Source organism: Peromyscus californicus, unplaced genomic scaffold (assembly GCF_007827085.1).
Source record: "Peromyscus californicus insignis strain IS unplaced genomic scaffold, ASM782708v3 Scaffold_6__1_contigs__length_162567912, whole genome shotgun sequence".
Classification (NCBI taxonomy): domain Eukaryota; kingdom Metazoa; phylum Chordata; class Mammalia; order Rodentia; family Cricetidae; genus Peromyscus; species Peromyscus californicus.
The window spans coordinates 29250049-29265080 of record NW_026294584.1 but is presented as its reverse complement, the minus strand read 5'-3'; the positions used below and the strand labels follow the sequence as shown (position 1 = coordinate 29265080).

General features: G+C 36.0%; 1 protein-coding gene across 12 annotated transcripts in view; it reads right to left on the bottom strand.

Annotated features, from left to right (window-relative positions):
* The window catches only part of Foxp2 (forkhead box P2), a 559890-nt gene that overhangs the window by 50896 nt on the left and 493962 nt on the right, over positions 1 to 15032 (bottom strand). For 5 of the 12 annotated variants that reach the window (XM_052719603.1, XM_052719605.1, XM_052719606.1 and 2 more), the window contains 4 exons: positions 11736 to 11873; positions 10800 to 10850; positions 10449 to 10655; positions 8740 to 8926 (listed from right to left, as the gene is read on the bottom strand). In XM_052719603.1, the coding sequence (XP_052575563.1) occupies positions 8740 to 8926; positions 10449 to 10655; positions 10800 to 10850; positions 11736 to 11873 (583 nt within the window). The remainder of the gene's footprint in view (positions 1 to 8739; positions 8927 to 10448; positions 10656 to 10799; positions 10851 to 11735; positions 11874 to 15032) is intronic. The other 7 variants (XM_052719609.1, XM_052719610.1, XM_052719607.1 and 4 more) reach the window with 7 other exon arrangements.

The window sequence follows — 15032 nt, the reverse complement described above, 5'->3', positions numbered from 1 at the left end:
CTCTCTCCCACTCTATCCTTGTGTTCTCTCAGGCTATCTCATTACCACAGTGTCACTCTACTAAAGTTTGTTTGACAAACAAGATCAGGTTTTCCTTTTTGTCATGTTCCACTGCCTTGAACAGTGCTGTGCATGTCCGTGGTAAAGACAGTTGATGTCCTTGTTTGCAATGGAGTAATATAGTTCTTGAAGACCTGCCAATTACCATATTGAAGTCTGGTTGCCTTTAAAGAGTATCTTATGTACAAGCATTGCTGTAAGATCAATGTCTGAAGAGCTACAGATGCTATTGGTGAAATCTAATGTACATTGAGTCATTAATAACATTTGGCATACTTATTGATGACAATATTTTGAGAGACTACAGTAGTTAATGATGTTATTAATATTCAGTTTATGGGATTTGTTAGTAATTTGGTTAATATTAGTATTAATTTGAATTTTGAATGATTTTCATGGCACTATTCATTTGTATAGAACTTACTGATATCCTCATGCAATGTAAAACTGACAAATGATAGGTGCTTAGTAGGACCCCAAAAAGATTTGATAACTAACCTACTTACCATGCAAGCACTGTTAGTTAAATGCAGAGAAAAAAATGGTTTTCAATTATTAGAGAGAAGTGGCACAGAATAATACAAGTAAGAAGACAGTGGTTACCAAATGAACTGGCCTATTACCACAGTCTCAGGTTATTAAAAAAAAAAATGCACTGACCACAAGTCACAGCAGCGAACCACAGTTGTGGAGGTAGGATTCAGATTTAAGTTTCACAGTGATTCCAGAGTCTGGATCACCCTGAGGTGAACTTCAAAAGAGAAACTGTTACCTTGCTTTTCAGACAAAATTGTTTCAGCTAACAATTGCTTAAACTCTTCTTGATGGACACAAAACAATGTATGATTATTAAACCATTAGCCAGTCAGTTTGTACAGTTGATAATGTTTTATGAGTTTGGAAGTCTTAAGGTTATTTTTCCCAACTGTAACATAAAGTTCTGTTAGACAGTGCTCTGCTGATTCACAGTCCTCCAACCCTGCTCTTCTGAGGATTCTATGGCTATGTGATGTGAGACTCATGGTCTAAGTGTAACAATTCTGGAATGTCAAGAAACAGAGTAACTGGACTCCTTTTTAAAAATCTCAATGTTTTCCCAAAATATTTGAGAAAAATGATAAACACGTGCAACAATCATATTAATTTATATTAGTTTTAATAGTAGATAATGGTTGAAGCCCTACAATTGATATATAGCTCATGTTCCCAAACACAGGGGTTCTATTTGACATTACCAGGTTAGCTTCCCAAGTCTTTCAAACCTTGGCAGTTCTAAACTGAGTTTCCTGCTGTAAAGCCCTTCTTCTGCTAAAACATGCCTCCTCTGGCATCCCTCATCAGCTGTAACAGATCCCATAATTTCATACTGTTCTATGCACTCACTGCACTAAGAACATCTAAAGAAAATTAGTACACAGTACCTCAAGCCATATTTACTAGTTTTTAGAATGGTTAGAAATAATACTGATAAGTGGAGGCACTGCGTCCCCATTGGTGGACATTAGGTAATTTAGTTAAGTGACTGCAGACCTGGGACATGGTACCTGGTACATTCTCGGTCATTTCCCATATGATTACTTTTCAGCACTTCTTCCCTGGCCACTCTGTCTAAATGTTCATCTGTTTTGGATGTTTTCTTCAATCCAATCTGAAGAGATTTTTCAATTTAGATAGAACATTAGTGTCCTGGCAAGCATATTCTGAGGAGCAGCAGGTTAGAATATTGAAGAGTAATAATCAAATTATATCTTAAATGAAGATTATTCAGTTTCTTTAAGCTTATGTCAAAGACATAAATAAGTTCTAAAAACCTCTGTTAACCGTGTAACTTTAAAAGTCCATGACAACAGAATGTTGGGAAATGTTTTTCGATAGCTTGAACTTCGTTCCTTTTCACTGCTAGTCATACAAATAAACATTGGGGAAATGTTTTATCAAGACTCAAGTCAACACAAAGAATCATTAACTAACTGAGCAGCTTATCATGGAGCAGGGAAAGCAATTCAGTGTTAATCCTTTGCTCCTTCATGCTGAGTTTCTGGAGCAAATACATGACACCAAGAATTGTGTTAGGAGTTAAGTAAATCTGATAATTCATGAGTAGATTTTACAACCTTGGTGTGAACACACAATTTTCAGTGGTTGTCCTTATAAATATTATATGTATACTTTTTTACATTAAAATAAATGGCTTTTTATTAAAATAATGTCTTTTATTCTTCCATGTTCAGGAATAATTTTTAACTGCTAACTAATTTTTTAAGGGCTAAAGAGATGGCTTGGTTGATAAAGTGTCTGACATGATCAGGAAGACTTACTTGGGTTTTGGTTCCCAATTTGCACATAAAAAGCCAAGGTACAGGCTGGGGTGATGGCTCAGTGGATAAGGTATGAGGGCTTGCTCTGCAAGCATGATGACCTGAGTTCAAATCCCAGAACCAACTTCAAAAGCCCAATATGGTTACATATGTCTGTAACACCAGTGCTATGGGAGGTGGAGGCAGGAGGATGGCTGGGGTGTAAGGGTCACTAGCATACCTCCAGGTTCAGTTAAAGAAATTTTCTCAAGGGAATATTCTAGAGAATGATAGTGCAGGGTACTTGATGTCCATCTCTGGCCTCCAAGTGTGCTTATGATTGTAAACACACACAAACACAGAAATACAGCACATGCACATGCTTGTACACACACACACACACACACACACACACACACACACACACACACACAGCTGGGCATGGTGATGCATTGCTTATTTGTAACCCCACCCATCATTGGGCAGTCAGAGTAGAACGAGGTGGATCACTGGAACTCACTGGCAAGCCAACCTAGCAGAATCAATGAGCTCTATGTCCAGTGAGACCCGGTCTCAAATACACACACACACACACAAACACACACACACACATATACATATATATATATACATAAACACATATATATGTGTATATATGTATATATATGTATGTATGTATGTATATACATATGGAAGAGTGAGATTAACAAAGACACTAGAAATGGTCCTTTGACCTTCATGTGCATGTATACACATGTGCACAGACACACACACACATATGCCTTGACACCTGCACACATTCACATGCAAATACATATAGCATGTATATATACATACATACCAACACACAAAAATATTAGGATACAGTGTAAGTCTACTATGAATATTTAAGTAAATAAATGTTATTTAATGGTATTCTGCAAATTTCTAGGGTTACTTACAAAAGCAACAAAAGTTTGGTAGACATATATGTATCATTCATAGTCTACTAAGTTGTCATTCAACATTTGAGCTGAAATACTTCTACGTCCTTTCCACATTTTAATCTTAATATTTACATTTTGAAAAAGTGTCATACATACACAGCCATAATAACTGTGTTGCACAGAAGAGTCTATACTAAAAGAGTCAATTCTCCACCAGTCCTGACTTTTTATTCCTAATTTCCTCCCCTAGAAGACAGATCAAATGTCTGAAGTATCTTTCAGAGATCTATGTCTTTGCTTATAGTCAGCCAAACAAAATATAGTGTTATGTATATTAAAACCACCTACTAGTGTAATACTCATCTTGCATATGTTTGTGTGATCAGAGATGCATTAATTATACACTTTGTCCAAATACCAAATTCCAAAATCTAAAACATAGGTATTTAGTTAAGATTAAGACCCAAGACAAATATATCTACTAATGGATACAGGCATTCTTTCTGTCTCTGTCTCTGTCTCTGTCTCTGTCTCTCTCCTCTCTCTCTGTCTCTCTCTCTCTCTGATTATAGAGTGAGAAAGAGTTATAATTTATTATTTTCCTACTGATTTATCTAGACTGTATATATTTTTGAAGTCTGAAATTGTTTTTTAGTTTTTCAGTCAAAGACTCAAAACTTGTCAAGTAGAATATTTCTAAGACTTATGAATTAAATGGAATTACATACACTTTAGGCTGGGTTCTTACTTGATCTTGTTTATCATGTATAGTGTTCAATCTCAACATCAAAATCTACTAACTAAACAAATAAATCTATTTTAATATAACACATGCTAGTTCCTTAACCAATTCTGCAACAACTCATAATACTATATATCAATCTTTCTTATTTATACTTTCTAAATTAATTATACCCAGTAATCCCCTATGCATTGAATTATTTACAAGATATTTTCTATGAATAAAAAAATTGCAAGCAACCTTTATTTTTTCTCATGAGACAGACTCTATGTAGTGCTGGTCTAGAATTCACTATGTACTACGCTGACTTTGAACTCACAGAGATCCACCTGCCTCTGCTTCTGCCTCATGAGTGCTTGGATTAAAGGTGTGGGCTATCATGGCAGAGTTTATTCTGGAACAAATATAATAATATTTAAATTTAAGTAACTGAAAGAATTTTGGAATTTTAATCTCCAAATAAAAACTATTTTGGTATTTGAATAATAATTCTGCTTGGTGGTTATTGCTTATATTTTTTTCTATTGCTGTTATATTTAAACCTTGGATCATGACGTAAAAAGCAGTATGTTATGTTTGTTCATGCACATTGTTAATTGAAATCTTACATCTTAAATAACTAACACATTTATAAAATAAGTGGAGTGAAATAAAACTTTCACCATACCTTTCTGTCCATATAGAGTACTAAAAGATTTCAAGACTCCCAGTGCATGCTTGAAACTGTGGATAGCACCAAAACTTATAATTTGATGTCTTTCCCACCTCAACTAAGTAGTTATCACTCATTATTGCTGTAAGTTTTGCTGCGTGAGCTGTGATAGGAAAATTACCTATCAGAGTTTCATAGATAGAACATTAATTTTCATAGTAAATCTTAGCAACATTACAATATGACTTTTATGACTTATTAGGACAAGTTTCAGCTTTTTTATTTTTTCACTTAGAGGAGACAACTTGCTCCTCCCCTTCAGCATTTTTGAATCACCAGCATCACATCTCTTGTGTGTTAGGGTCATTAATAATTACAATAAGGGTATAGAAAACACAAGTACTAGGAACTCACAACAACAAATCTGATACTGAGGAGGCATGAGTGAACAAAGGACGGGTAGTGTGGATGTAGACACTACGTAGATATGCTTGACAAGGTATGGCAAACAGAGGTAGGGTGAAATAGGATGCTGCGAAATTTCATCATACCACTCCAGATGCTGAACAATTTAAAATTATTAATTCTTTCTGGAGTTCTCTATTTAATATTTTTTTGGAATACAGCTAACTTCAAGTTCCTAAAATTAAGAAAAATAAAATTTTGAATAAAGTCAAAGTCGCCCTGTGAATATATTGAATTCCAAAAGTAAATTTTATCTGATGTTAAAAACCTATCAAAATAGAAAATACCTGCACAATTTGTTCTTGCTAATGAGTAGGCCATGGCATCAGTTCATTATACAACCCTGATAAATAAAATTATTCATTTAGATGCATATTGTTCATATGTTAAATAGCTTTATAATCAGTATAGTTGAGATTGATTTACAAGTTCATTATTTTTATTTGGTTTAAGTTACCTGCTGTCACTCGCTCTATATACAACCTATGTACATATTTGGAGATGTTAATTTAGTACCTATTTTATATTAAAATCCAGTATTATAATATTATTTATTACTTAAATGCTTAAAATTTAAAAGAGTTCATGTTAAAATGATGAGATACATAACTTTAGAGAAAAAGTTCTACAAATCTCTTCTGTCAAAATTACCAAGTGCTATTTCTGATATTTATATACATTTCACATAGTTTCAGAAGTTATAATTTAAATTAGCCAGGTGAAGTTGTGTTAAATCATGGAAATAAATAAATTATGCCATATTTTTTGAAGACATAATGAGAACATCATCCATCATTGTACAGTAATTCCATTTGGTTCTCATGTGATTACTCTTCATGGCCAATCAATCAACAAACCAAAAGTTCAGTGCAAGGTGAACTGAAAAACTGATAATGAAAGTATTAAAATTATTTTACCTGAAATAAAGAATAGCTAAGACAGATGACTTGGGACTTATACTAGCCCACAATTGCTTCTTTACTTTTTTTTCACTCTGATTTTAGATTTCCACCATATTAGTACTATGATATCATAGTTGCCCGTCAGAATGTATGCCCAGTAAACACCAAAGTCTGTCATGCTGGAGATAGACGGATGGATGGATGAATGGATGGATGGATGGATGGATGGACGGACAGACGGACGGACGGACGGACAGACAGACAGACAGATAGATAGATAGATAGATAGATAGATTTATACATATTCTGAACACATCCTTGAAAGTAACACTTAATGCCATGCTAATATTACACAAATAGTTATTAGACTATATTTTAGTGGCAAATGCTGAGAAATAAATCTGTACATGCTCAGCACAAACCAGTTTTATCCCAATGTATTTTATTATAGTTGGTTGACTCCATGGCTATAGAATCCTAGGTCTCAATACCCACAGTTTAGAGAAGTGGAACATTCATTTCCTATGGCTGGTTGGTATTAAACAAATTCAGCCTGTGTTTGAATGATGGGTCTTAAAAATGATAGTTTTCACGTTCAATAATTAGTGACAATATGAAGAGGACTGCAGTTTCTGCCCATGATGTGGTACCATTGACAGCAGTGGTCACAGCAACCACTGAGGTTGAGGCCCACAATTGTTCAATTTCATTACGTTTCTTTCATCAGTGAGGAATATTTTTGTGGCTTCATGCTTTTTTCTTAACTATAAATTTTCTAAGTAGATGTTGTTGCTTGTGCTTGTAACACCAGCATTTGCAAGGCTAAGGCAGAAGAATTGCTCCTAAGTTCAAGGGTAGACTGAGTGAGTTTTAAGCCACTATGGACTACAGATTAAGACCCTGTCTCAACAATGACAAAGTAAATAAATAAGGAAATTTTCTGCCCAAATTAAGCTTTGCTCTTAGAATCCTTATTTTCCTTAATTCCTTCATTGTGTACATTTTAGTTTTCCTAGGTCCTCTGAAAAATAAAAGTAGAAAAAATGTGAAAAATAATTCTATACCAAACCAGCTCAGAAATAAGAGAAATTTTCATTTGAAAATGACTGGGATGATTATAAAATAATAAATTGCCTTGCTTAATGAGAATTTGGCTGGAGTTGGAAAAAATGCAGCTAAAAATTATTTTAAATAATAAACTTTCTTAAAGAATTTTAAAGACAATACTACAGTAAAATTATGATAAATCATAAAATGATTTACTTTTGAGGAGATTCTAAATGGAGACTTTAAAAAAACTTTTATTAAATTAATAAATACAAGGAGATAAACTAATCGTTTCTATTTGGGTATAGTTTCTATCAACAAATAATTGTTATCAAGAAAATCCATGATTGCATTGAATTAATTTATAAATATCCTCTGTGATTCTTATTTTTTCATTTGTCCTCTGATAATGTTATTTTTCTAAAGAACCATAATTAATGAATGGAATGTTTATTTTTCTATGATGATACTGAAGTTTATCCCACTTCTTTCTAGAATAAGTCTAACTGGGCCTATGCCCAGATTTTCTTTCAATAAATAAACTTTGTGTTCTGGGTTCCCCAGGAATGCTCTACACAAGTGAATTAGATCTCAAATTAAATGAAAGAGGGAAATCTGGGGAAAGGTAGATAAAAGGAATAGTAATTTGATAAATAAAAGAAAATGTGCATTATAATATTATTAATTTTATTGACCATCAAACAATGGTCATGTGAAATGTAAATACTGGATTTTGCTTGTCTAACTTCATATTAAATTTTTCTTGCCTTTTTTGGGTGTGTCCTACAGTCAGTTAAGTGTGTGACAAACACTAGTATAAGATAAACTCCTCTGTGACAGACACAGTGAACCTAAACTAAAGTTCACTTGTATAAATGAACTTTGTCACAACAAAATCCAAATGCAAATTAGAACATCCATTCACAAAGATTAACGATACTTGACTTTTACTTGAATTGGGAATTTTAGCCATTGTTTATCTTTCTTAAACTTCTTTCTCCAAGGTTGAGAATAGTGTACATACATAACTACATTAGAGTACACTCAGATGTCACTTATATAGAAAACCAAATTAGAGTATGGTCCATAGCATTTAAAACTGTAATTTACATTGTCTGTAGAGCAAATTGGGGAAATGCTATTATTGCAATCCCATGACATAGGTTGGGCTTCCTACACCACAGAGCTTGCAAATGCTCTATAGATAACACAGAGCTTGTCTAGTCTTTGTGCCACTGAACCTGTGTTTTCATCAGCTGTCCACCAAACTCATTATCAGCTCCTGGTAAATGGAGTACTGCCACCCTTCCTAAGCCATCAACTTCCCTGCAGAGCTCCCTATATATTCAATGGTACTTGAATTGTTTTGCCTCCTACATTACTCTTGCCCATAAAACTAACTGACTTGCATTTAATATTTAACAAAATACTTGAGATAGTTTTACTACACACTTGAAAGCAGTGTGTAGTAGAATTTCTGAGAATATAGCAAGTGTGTCATGTGACCATCATAGCAGTCATGCTTCCGCTATTAACTTGAAGGACATAAGCCAAAATACCTCAAGGTGTAAGATATATATCTACAAGAGCATGATACGGTAGAAAGTGCAAAAGCCACAATGAAGTAGTTGCAGCATATCCTCTATACCTTGAGGCAGCGACTGGACAGGAAGGGCGGCTTGGCCTGGTGGGATGGAGATGAGGCCCTGACGCTGAAGGCTGAGCAGATGCTGCTGCTGCTGCAGTTGCTGCATTTGGAGAAGCTGCTGCTGGAAGACAAGCTGCTGGGCCGCCAACTGCTGCTGCTGCTGTTGTTGTTGCTGCTGCTGTTGCTGCTGTGGGTGCCAGAAAACCCAACCCAGTCAACAGCAGAGAACAAGGTGCACACAAACCATTCTCACACACAGAAAGGCATGCTCCTTTCTTGGCCCAGATGTGTTCTTGATCATCCCATGGTCAAAGTCCAGAAGCTGAATGTGAGCAGCTTCTAGGTATTCAGTCCCTGCTCCTTGGAAGTGAAACAGTATCAGGGATCTAAGGAACTTGCACTAATGGGACTGAGCACGGTTTAGAGACAGAATCTAACAAAGGTTTAGATATTTAGAAACCAGTACATCACAGATGACTGGAAGTTTATTTAGACAAAAGGAATAACACTTTATGGAACTAATCAACTTCCACAATACTTTCACTTTTCTCCAGCTGAGTAAGTTTGATGTGTGGAGATCCAGGGATGTGGTCTCTAGCGATCTATTAGTAAACTTGGATGGAGCTACAGGACAGGTGAATTAGCTTTTTCTCTTCCTGTTTCTTTCTTTCTTTTTTTTTTAAAATACATTAAAGGTGGAATTATGTGCCAGGCAAAAATGTGCCCTTATTATAAAGAAAAGTCTAACTTCCAGTTTTGTGAGGCATTACCAGACAAACCAGAGTTCTTTGGACTCGGGAGGGTAGGAGATGGCAGTCACACTTCAGAGGCAGACAAGCTGTGTGCAAGACCTCTGCTTTTCAGTTTGGGGAAAAGAAACTTCTGATGCGCTCACTGGAAAACAGACTGCATAATGGAGCAAGTCATGTGGATTGCCCAAAGCCTCTGAGAAATAAGGGAGCAATTTCTATTCTGTAGTTGATGGCTGTCTGAAATTCTATTCACAAATCCAAACAGAAACAAAACCTCAGGAGGTCAAAACTGTTTCCTGTACGTTTGCATAATGGGCAGCTTGAAGACAACAGCCCTGATACCTGCTGATCAATTTAACTACTTCAACATGTTTTGTTTGTATTATGTTTATATTTGATGCAGTTTGCTGACAAGCGCAAGCTAGGCCTGAGAAGCCAGCTTGTCAGTTTGATTTATGAGCATATCAAATGGTAACTTTCTACTCGCCACTCCAAACCTACCCTAGCAGTTCATTAATCAGGGGCCTGTGACTTTGAAATCTGTGCTCAACCAGTTTTTCTCTTAGTCTCCCTGCCCCCAACAATGGGCTAAATTTGCATGCATGTTCTCTGAGCTGTACAACTGAGAAAAATAAGGGTCCCTCACCAACTTGGATTCTCAGTGAATACAAGATAATCAGTACTCTGTCCACCACACAGCTTGCTCTTTGTACACTGTGATTCATTAGTGAACATTAGACGACAGCCAGCAATGGATTGTGACTCTTAAGTCCCATGCTACAAAAAAGGAGAGCACGAGCGTCTCACTGTCACTGTTATTAAGCTCAGTAAAAATATAGAACACTGCATCTTTGACAGCAAGAGCCTTGTTACAGGAAGATCTGAGACAATCCTCGTCTCTCAAAGCACCTTCTCAACCCCATGCTATTATATATCAATGAGATAACTAGATCCTACCTCTTTCGCTTGCTTTCCAGGATGCTGCTGCTGTTGCTGCTGCTGCTGCTGTTGCTGCTGCTGCTGTTGCTGCTGCTGTTGCTGTTGCTGCTGCTGCTGCTGTTGCTGCTGCTGCTGCTGTTGCTGCTGCTGCAAAAGCTGAAGATGTAACTGCTCTTGCTGTTTCTTGTAAAACTCTTGTAGTTGTTGCTGAATAAACCATTTTGACTTTAATAAATAAAGGCAAAAGTTTCATGTATTATAAATGTCCTAAACTCTTCTAGCCTGACACATGGTAGAGTAGCCATTAAGATTCACCTCACCCCTCCCCCCAAAAAATTACATTGGATTTAAAGAGACAGCTCTACATACTTTTTTTCCCAAGGCAGCTCTGAAAATTTCCAATCCAGAATCCAAACAATCCTAAACAAAAGGTATAGAAATTCTGTATTCTAAAGGCCAGAACCAAAGTGAATATTCTAAATGACTACATCTGAAGTCCTATGATGACCTAAGAACAGACTCCAACCCTTAGAAGCATAAACACCACCGAAGTGGAAGGAAACTGCTTAATCTATCAGAGGTCTAACATAATGTCATGCTAGAAATCTATGTAACTTATAGGCACAATCAGAGGCAACAGCAAAGTAACTAAGATCTCTGGTAAAACACATTTTCACATGGAAAGCAAATATCAAATTCTAAATCTGTTTATAGATACGCAACCCTTTAATAAGCTGCACAGTGGGCTCCTTGTTTTTATTATCACACAAATGTTATGCGCTTGCTCTTTACCTGTCCAATTTTATTTAATAAGAAGATACCTCTTTTCCTAGGTAATGACTATACCTAGGAAAAGAAAGCTAGGGTGCTGCTTTCCACACGTGCTGTCGGCAAAGTGACCTTTTTCCTACTTATTGGAACTTAAGGGGGTGCTAAAGTGTTAAGGATTTAAAAAAACAACAATTCTGTGGTCTCTTGGAACACTCCTTGGCAAATCTAAAAGTAAATGTACCTAAGAACCTAAATAATCAAATACTGATAATCAATTACTAAATAATCAAATTCTTCTGTTTTCAACTTCGTCCTTTCTCCATTCTTGTTCTAGACTTGAGTACATTCAAAGAGAATGAGTAACTTATATGCTCTTAGGTAACTCTGCAAGTGCAGTGTGACGTTGCTGGTCTAACATGCTGCTGAGTTGCTTCTGTAAGTGGAGACCACACTATCCAATAAGCCCACTGCACTGTCAGCTGAGTGTGGACCCTCGAGCTGGACCAGAACACCAAAGCAGGTAACACACATTACCTGCTGCAGCATCACTGCCTGCTGCTGCTGGAGGAGGGCTTGGAGCTGCTGAGGAGACAGGACCTGCTGCTGGAGAATCTGCTGCATCTGCTGGGGGGTGATCACTTGGGGCGTCATCATGGCCACTGACACGGGCACCTTGCATGGAGAGAGAAGGAAAGGGCTGTCACGATCCAGTGCCTGCTGATATTGGCCCAACTGGATAACATTGTTTTCAAGTTATTTAGCACCAACGGCCCAAAATGGTATGTATTTTCTGTTGTGTAACTTTGCATTACTTTAAAAATAGTTTTCCAGAAGCAGTGGGTTTTACCAGGCTCCCACTTCAAGTTCCAAATTTCAAATGCACTTGCACAAAGGAGTTGGAACTCTGGGTAATATAGCAGAAAATAAATAATTCCATGCCAGTTTTCTCAGAAGCTCATCATTGAGCATCTTTTCTATGTCTCATTGCTGTAACTGAAAGCCTTTGGAAATATTTTAAGCATGTCATTAAAATAAAAAAGTTAAACAATTAAAATATGCATGTGAATAACTGATATTTATAGTTCTACACAGCATATATATAGAGTATACTTATATAACATAGTCATCATCCAAAATTACATGCATATTTATAGTACTTATAAGTACATATGCTGAGTGAATTGGCTGAGTAGGTAAAGTTGCTTGTTTCCCAGCCGAATTATTGGAGTTTGTTCCAGAACCCACATAAAAGAACCAACTCCCACAAGTTGTCCTCTGACCTCCACATGAGTGTTGTGACACACAGACACACACACACACACACACACACACCATAAAAATATATAAATTAAAATGACAAAAATTACACACAGCAACAGATATGAATAAATAAGTGTGTGTATTAACTGATATAGGACTTTTTCTAGATATTTGTGAATATAGATGAAAATATCTGAGGAGACTAGTTCACTAAAAGACAGAATAATAAGACTAAAAGTGTGGTTTGTTCTTGAAACATTTTCATATTACAAGCAGCTAAAATTATACTAGAGAGTCCAGAAATCTAAAGATTACTCAAAGATTCTCCATTAGATTTGTAACAAAAACGGGAACATTTTGTTTAAAGTTTCTTCTCACTTCTTCTTTTCTCAAACTTTCTGAGGATGAACAAGGTAAAGTTGAATATAAGAGGCAGAGGAAGATACCCGGGGGGAAGGAAGGACTGGAGGAAAGTAGATGGCGAGGAAAGGCACTGGGGAGACCATCCTGGAAAAAGCAAAATTTTCTGGATAAACCGGAGCAGGATAGCAGAGAAACACAGGAAGGCTTGGCCTCAGAGGAGCATGCACAGAGCAATGCCAATCACTCTGCTGAAGGCCTTGCTCTGCACCAATCGGCGCACCATCAAACAACATGTCAACTGGCCAAGCCTGGAACTTTTGAGAAAATATTCACGTTGTCTCACAGCAAAACAAAAGTTGGCATTTATATGAAGATCGGCTGTAGAACAAGTTTATCGACAATGTGTCTTTGAAAACAGAAAAAAAAGATTAATAGGCACAGTTCACACTTTATTCTAATGGTCGTTTTTAATGTGGTTCAAACTTTTCTAATCTGACACTTGACAATAAAAAAAATGAGAAACTATTAATGAAAAAGTGGTAGTAAGTGGAAATAAAGGGAAAGAAATGAATCCCAGGGTGAATTTCCTCTACTTCAAACAAAACAGAGTTATATTTTTAACACTAAGAAAAATCTGTATCTCCTATTTTTCCATTATGGTATGGAAATATAGATTGATTTGATTCAGTTTTATAATATGTGAGAAAAACAATGGGCCAAATTAATTCAGTGATTTTCAAAAATATTTCTGAATTAACTCTATGTGGGCATACATATGGATTACTATATATCAGTTCATCATAGTAAGTAGCATCCTTAGTGTGTGATGTCAAGTCAGCCAGTTGGAGACTAAAGAAGGAAGATCAGGAGCTCCAGGTCTTAGCCAGACCTTGTCATGATAAATAAGAGTAACTAATTACAATTATGTGTTTCAGGGTGCTTTGTTATTTAAAAAGTTAAAAAGCTCTCAGTTTAATCACTTGTTCTTTCATAAACAAATAGAATGATTGAAATAATATATTTCCATATATATATATATGTATATGGAAAAATTCAAGCTACAAAAATGTGTCCTTTTCCAACAATAATTCATCTTATAGTCTCTTATAGTGGGGAAATTAGCAACTCAGGGGCAGAGAAAGACATGGCATAGTTTCATCTCAGGAGTGCCATTGTAGACAGACCAGATGGAAGACAACAGAAAGACAGAAGGAAACAAAACAGGATGGAAGAAGAAGGGAGACACACTGGTATGGAACACACATGTCTATTCACAGCTATTTTTACATAACTATGCACCTTCCATGGAGGTGATTTTTCTTGAGAATTTTACTGTCTTTCTTTCCTGACAGTTCCTTGTTACTCTTCAGTAGTCACTTGGTTAGCTCTTTTCACTTAAATGCCTATTTTTCCAAGGAAAAGTGCTCTGTGCATACTGCTCACAAGTGAAATTTCTAGGGCAAATCTGTAAGTGGAGGCCTGCCATAGTGTTCCAAAGCTCACAGTCAGGTTCCAGCTGCTACACAGGACAGGACTTTGTAGTTCCATGTTATTGTGACCGACTTCGTATTTGGCCAAAGTAAACTGTCTGCTGTCTCTACAATAAAATCTTATTAGTCAGTCCTCTCACTATGCAGAATGGTTTAATTTTACTTTTAAGCCTCTAATGACTTGTGAGTGCCTTACAGATGGCTATGGCACAAATGTATCTGCCATGTCATGGCCATGCTGAAGATATACAAGCATAGCTCACATGTATGTGATGCACACACATTTTAATAGACTCTGGCCTTCTCTGAAAAACTACTATCTGTAATAGATAAAACAATACTAGAAAGATAAACCAGGTAACATACAACTAATTGAACTCTAACTTCCCTAAATATGTACCAAAACACATCACAAAATTCATAATATAGGTAGGAAAATATATTTGAAGGATTTCTAATATTTAATGAAATCTGATACTGTCATCTAAATACACACACACACACACACACACACACACACACACACACACACACATACACACACACACACAATGAAACCAAACCAAGCAACCATCAAACAAACTAAGAAACCAAAACCTGTGACTATCAATTATATTTTGTGTTTAGACTTCTCAATATCCTAATGTAATATATATATGTATATATATATGTATATAGATACATAATTTTCAAAATTCAAAATGTCTGCATTTCTGTG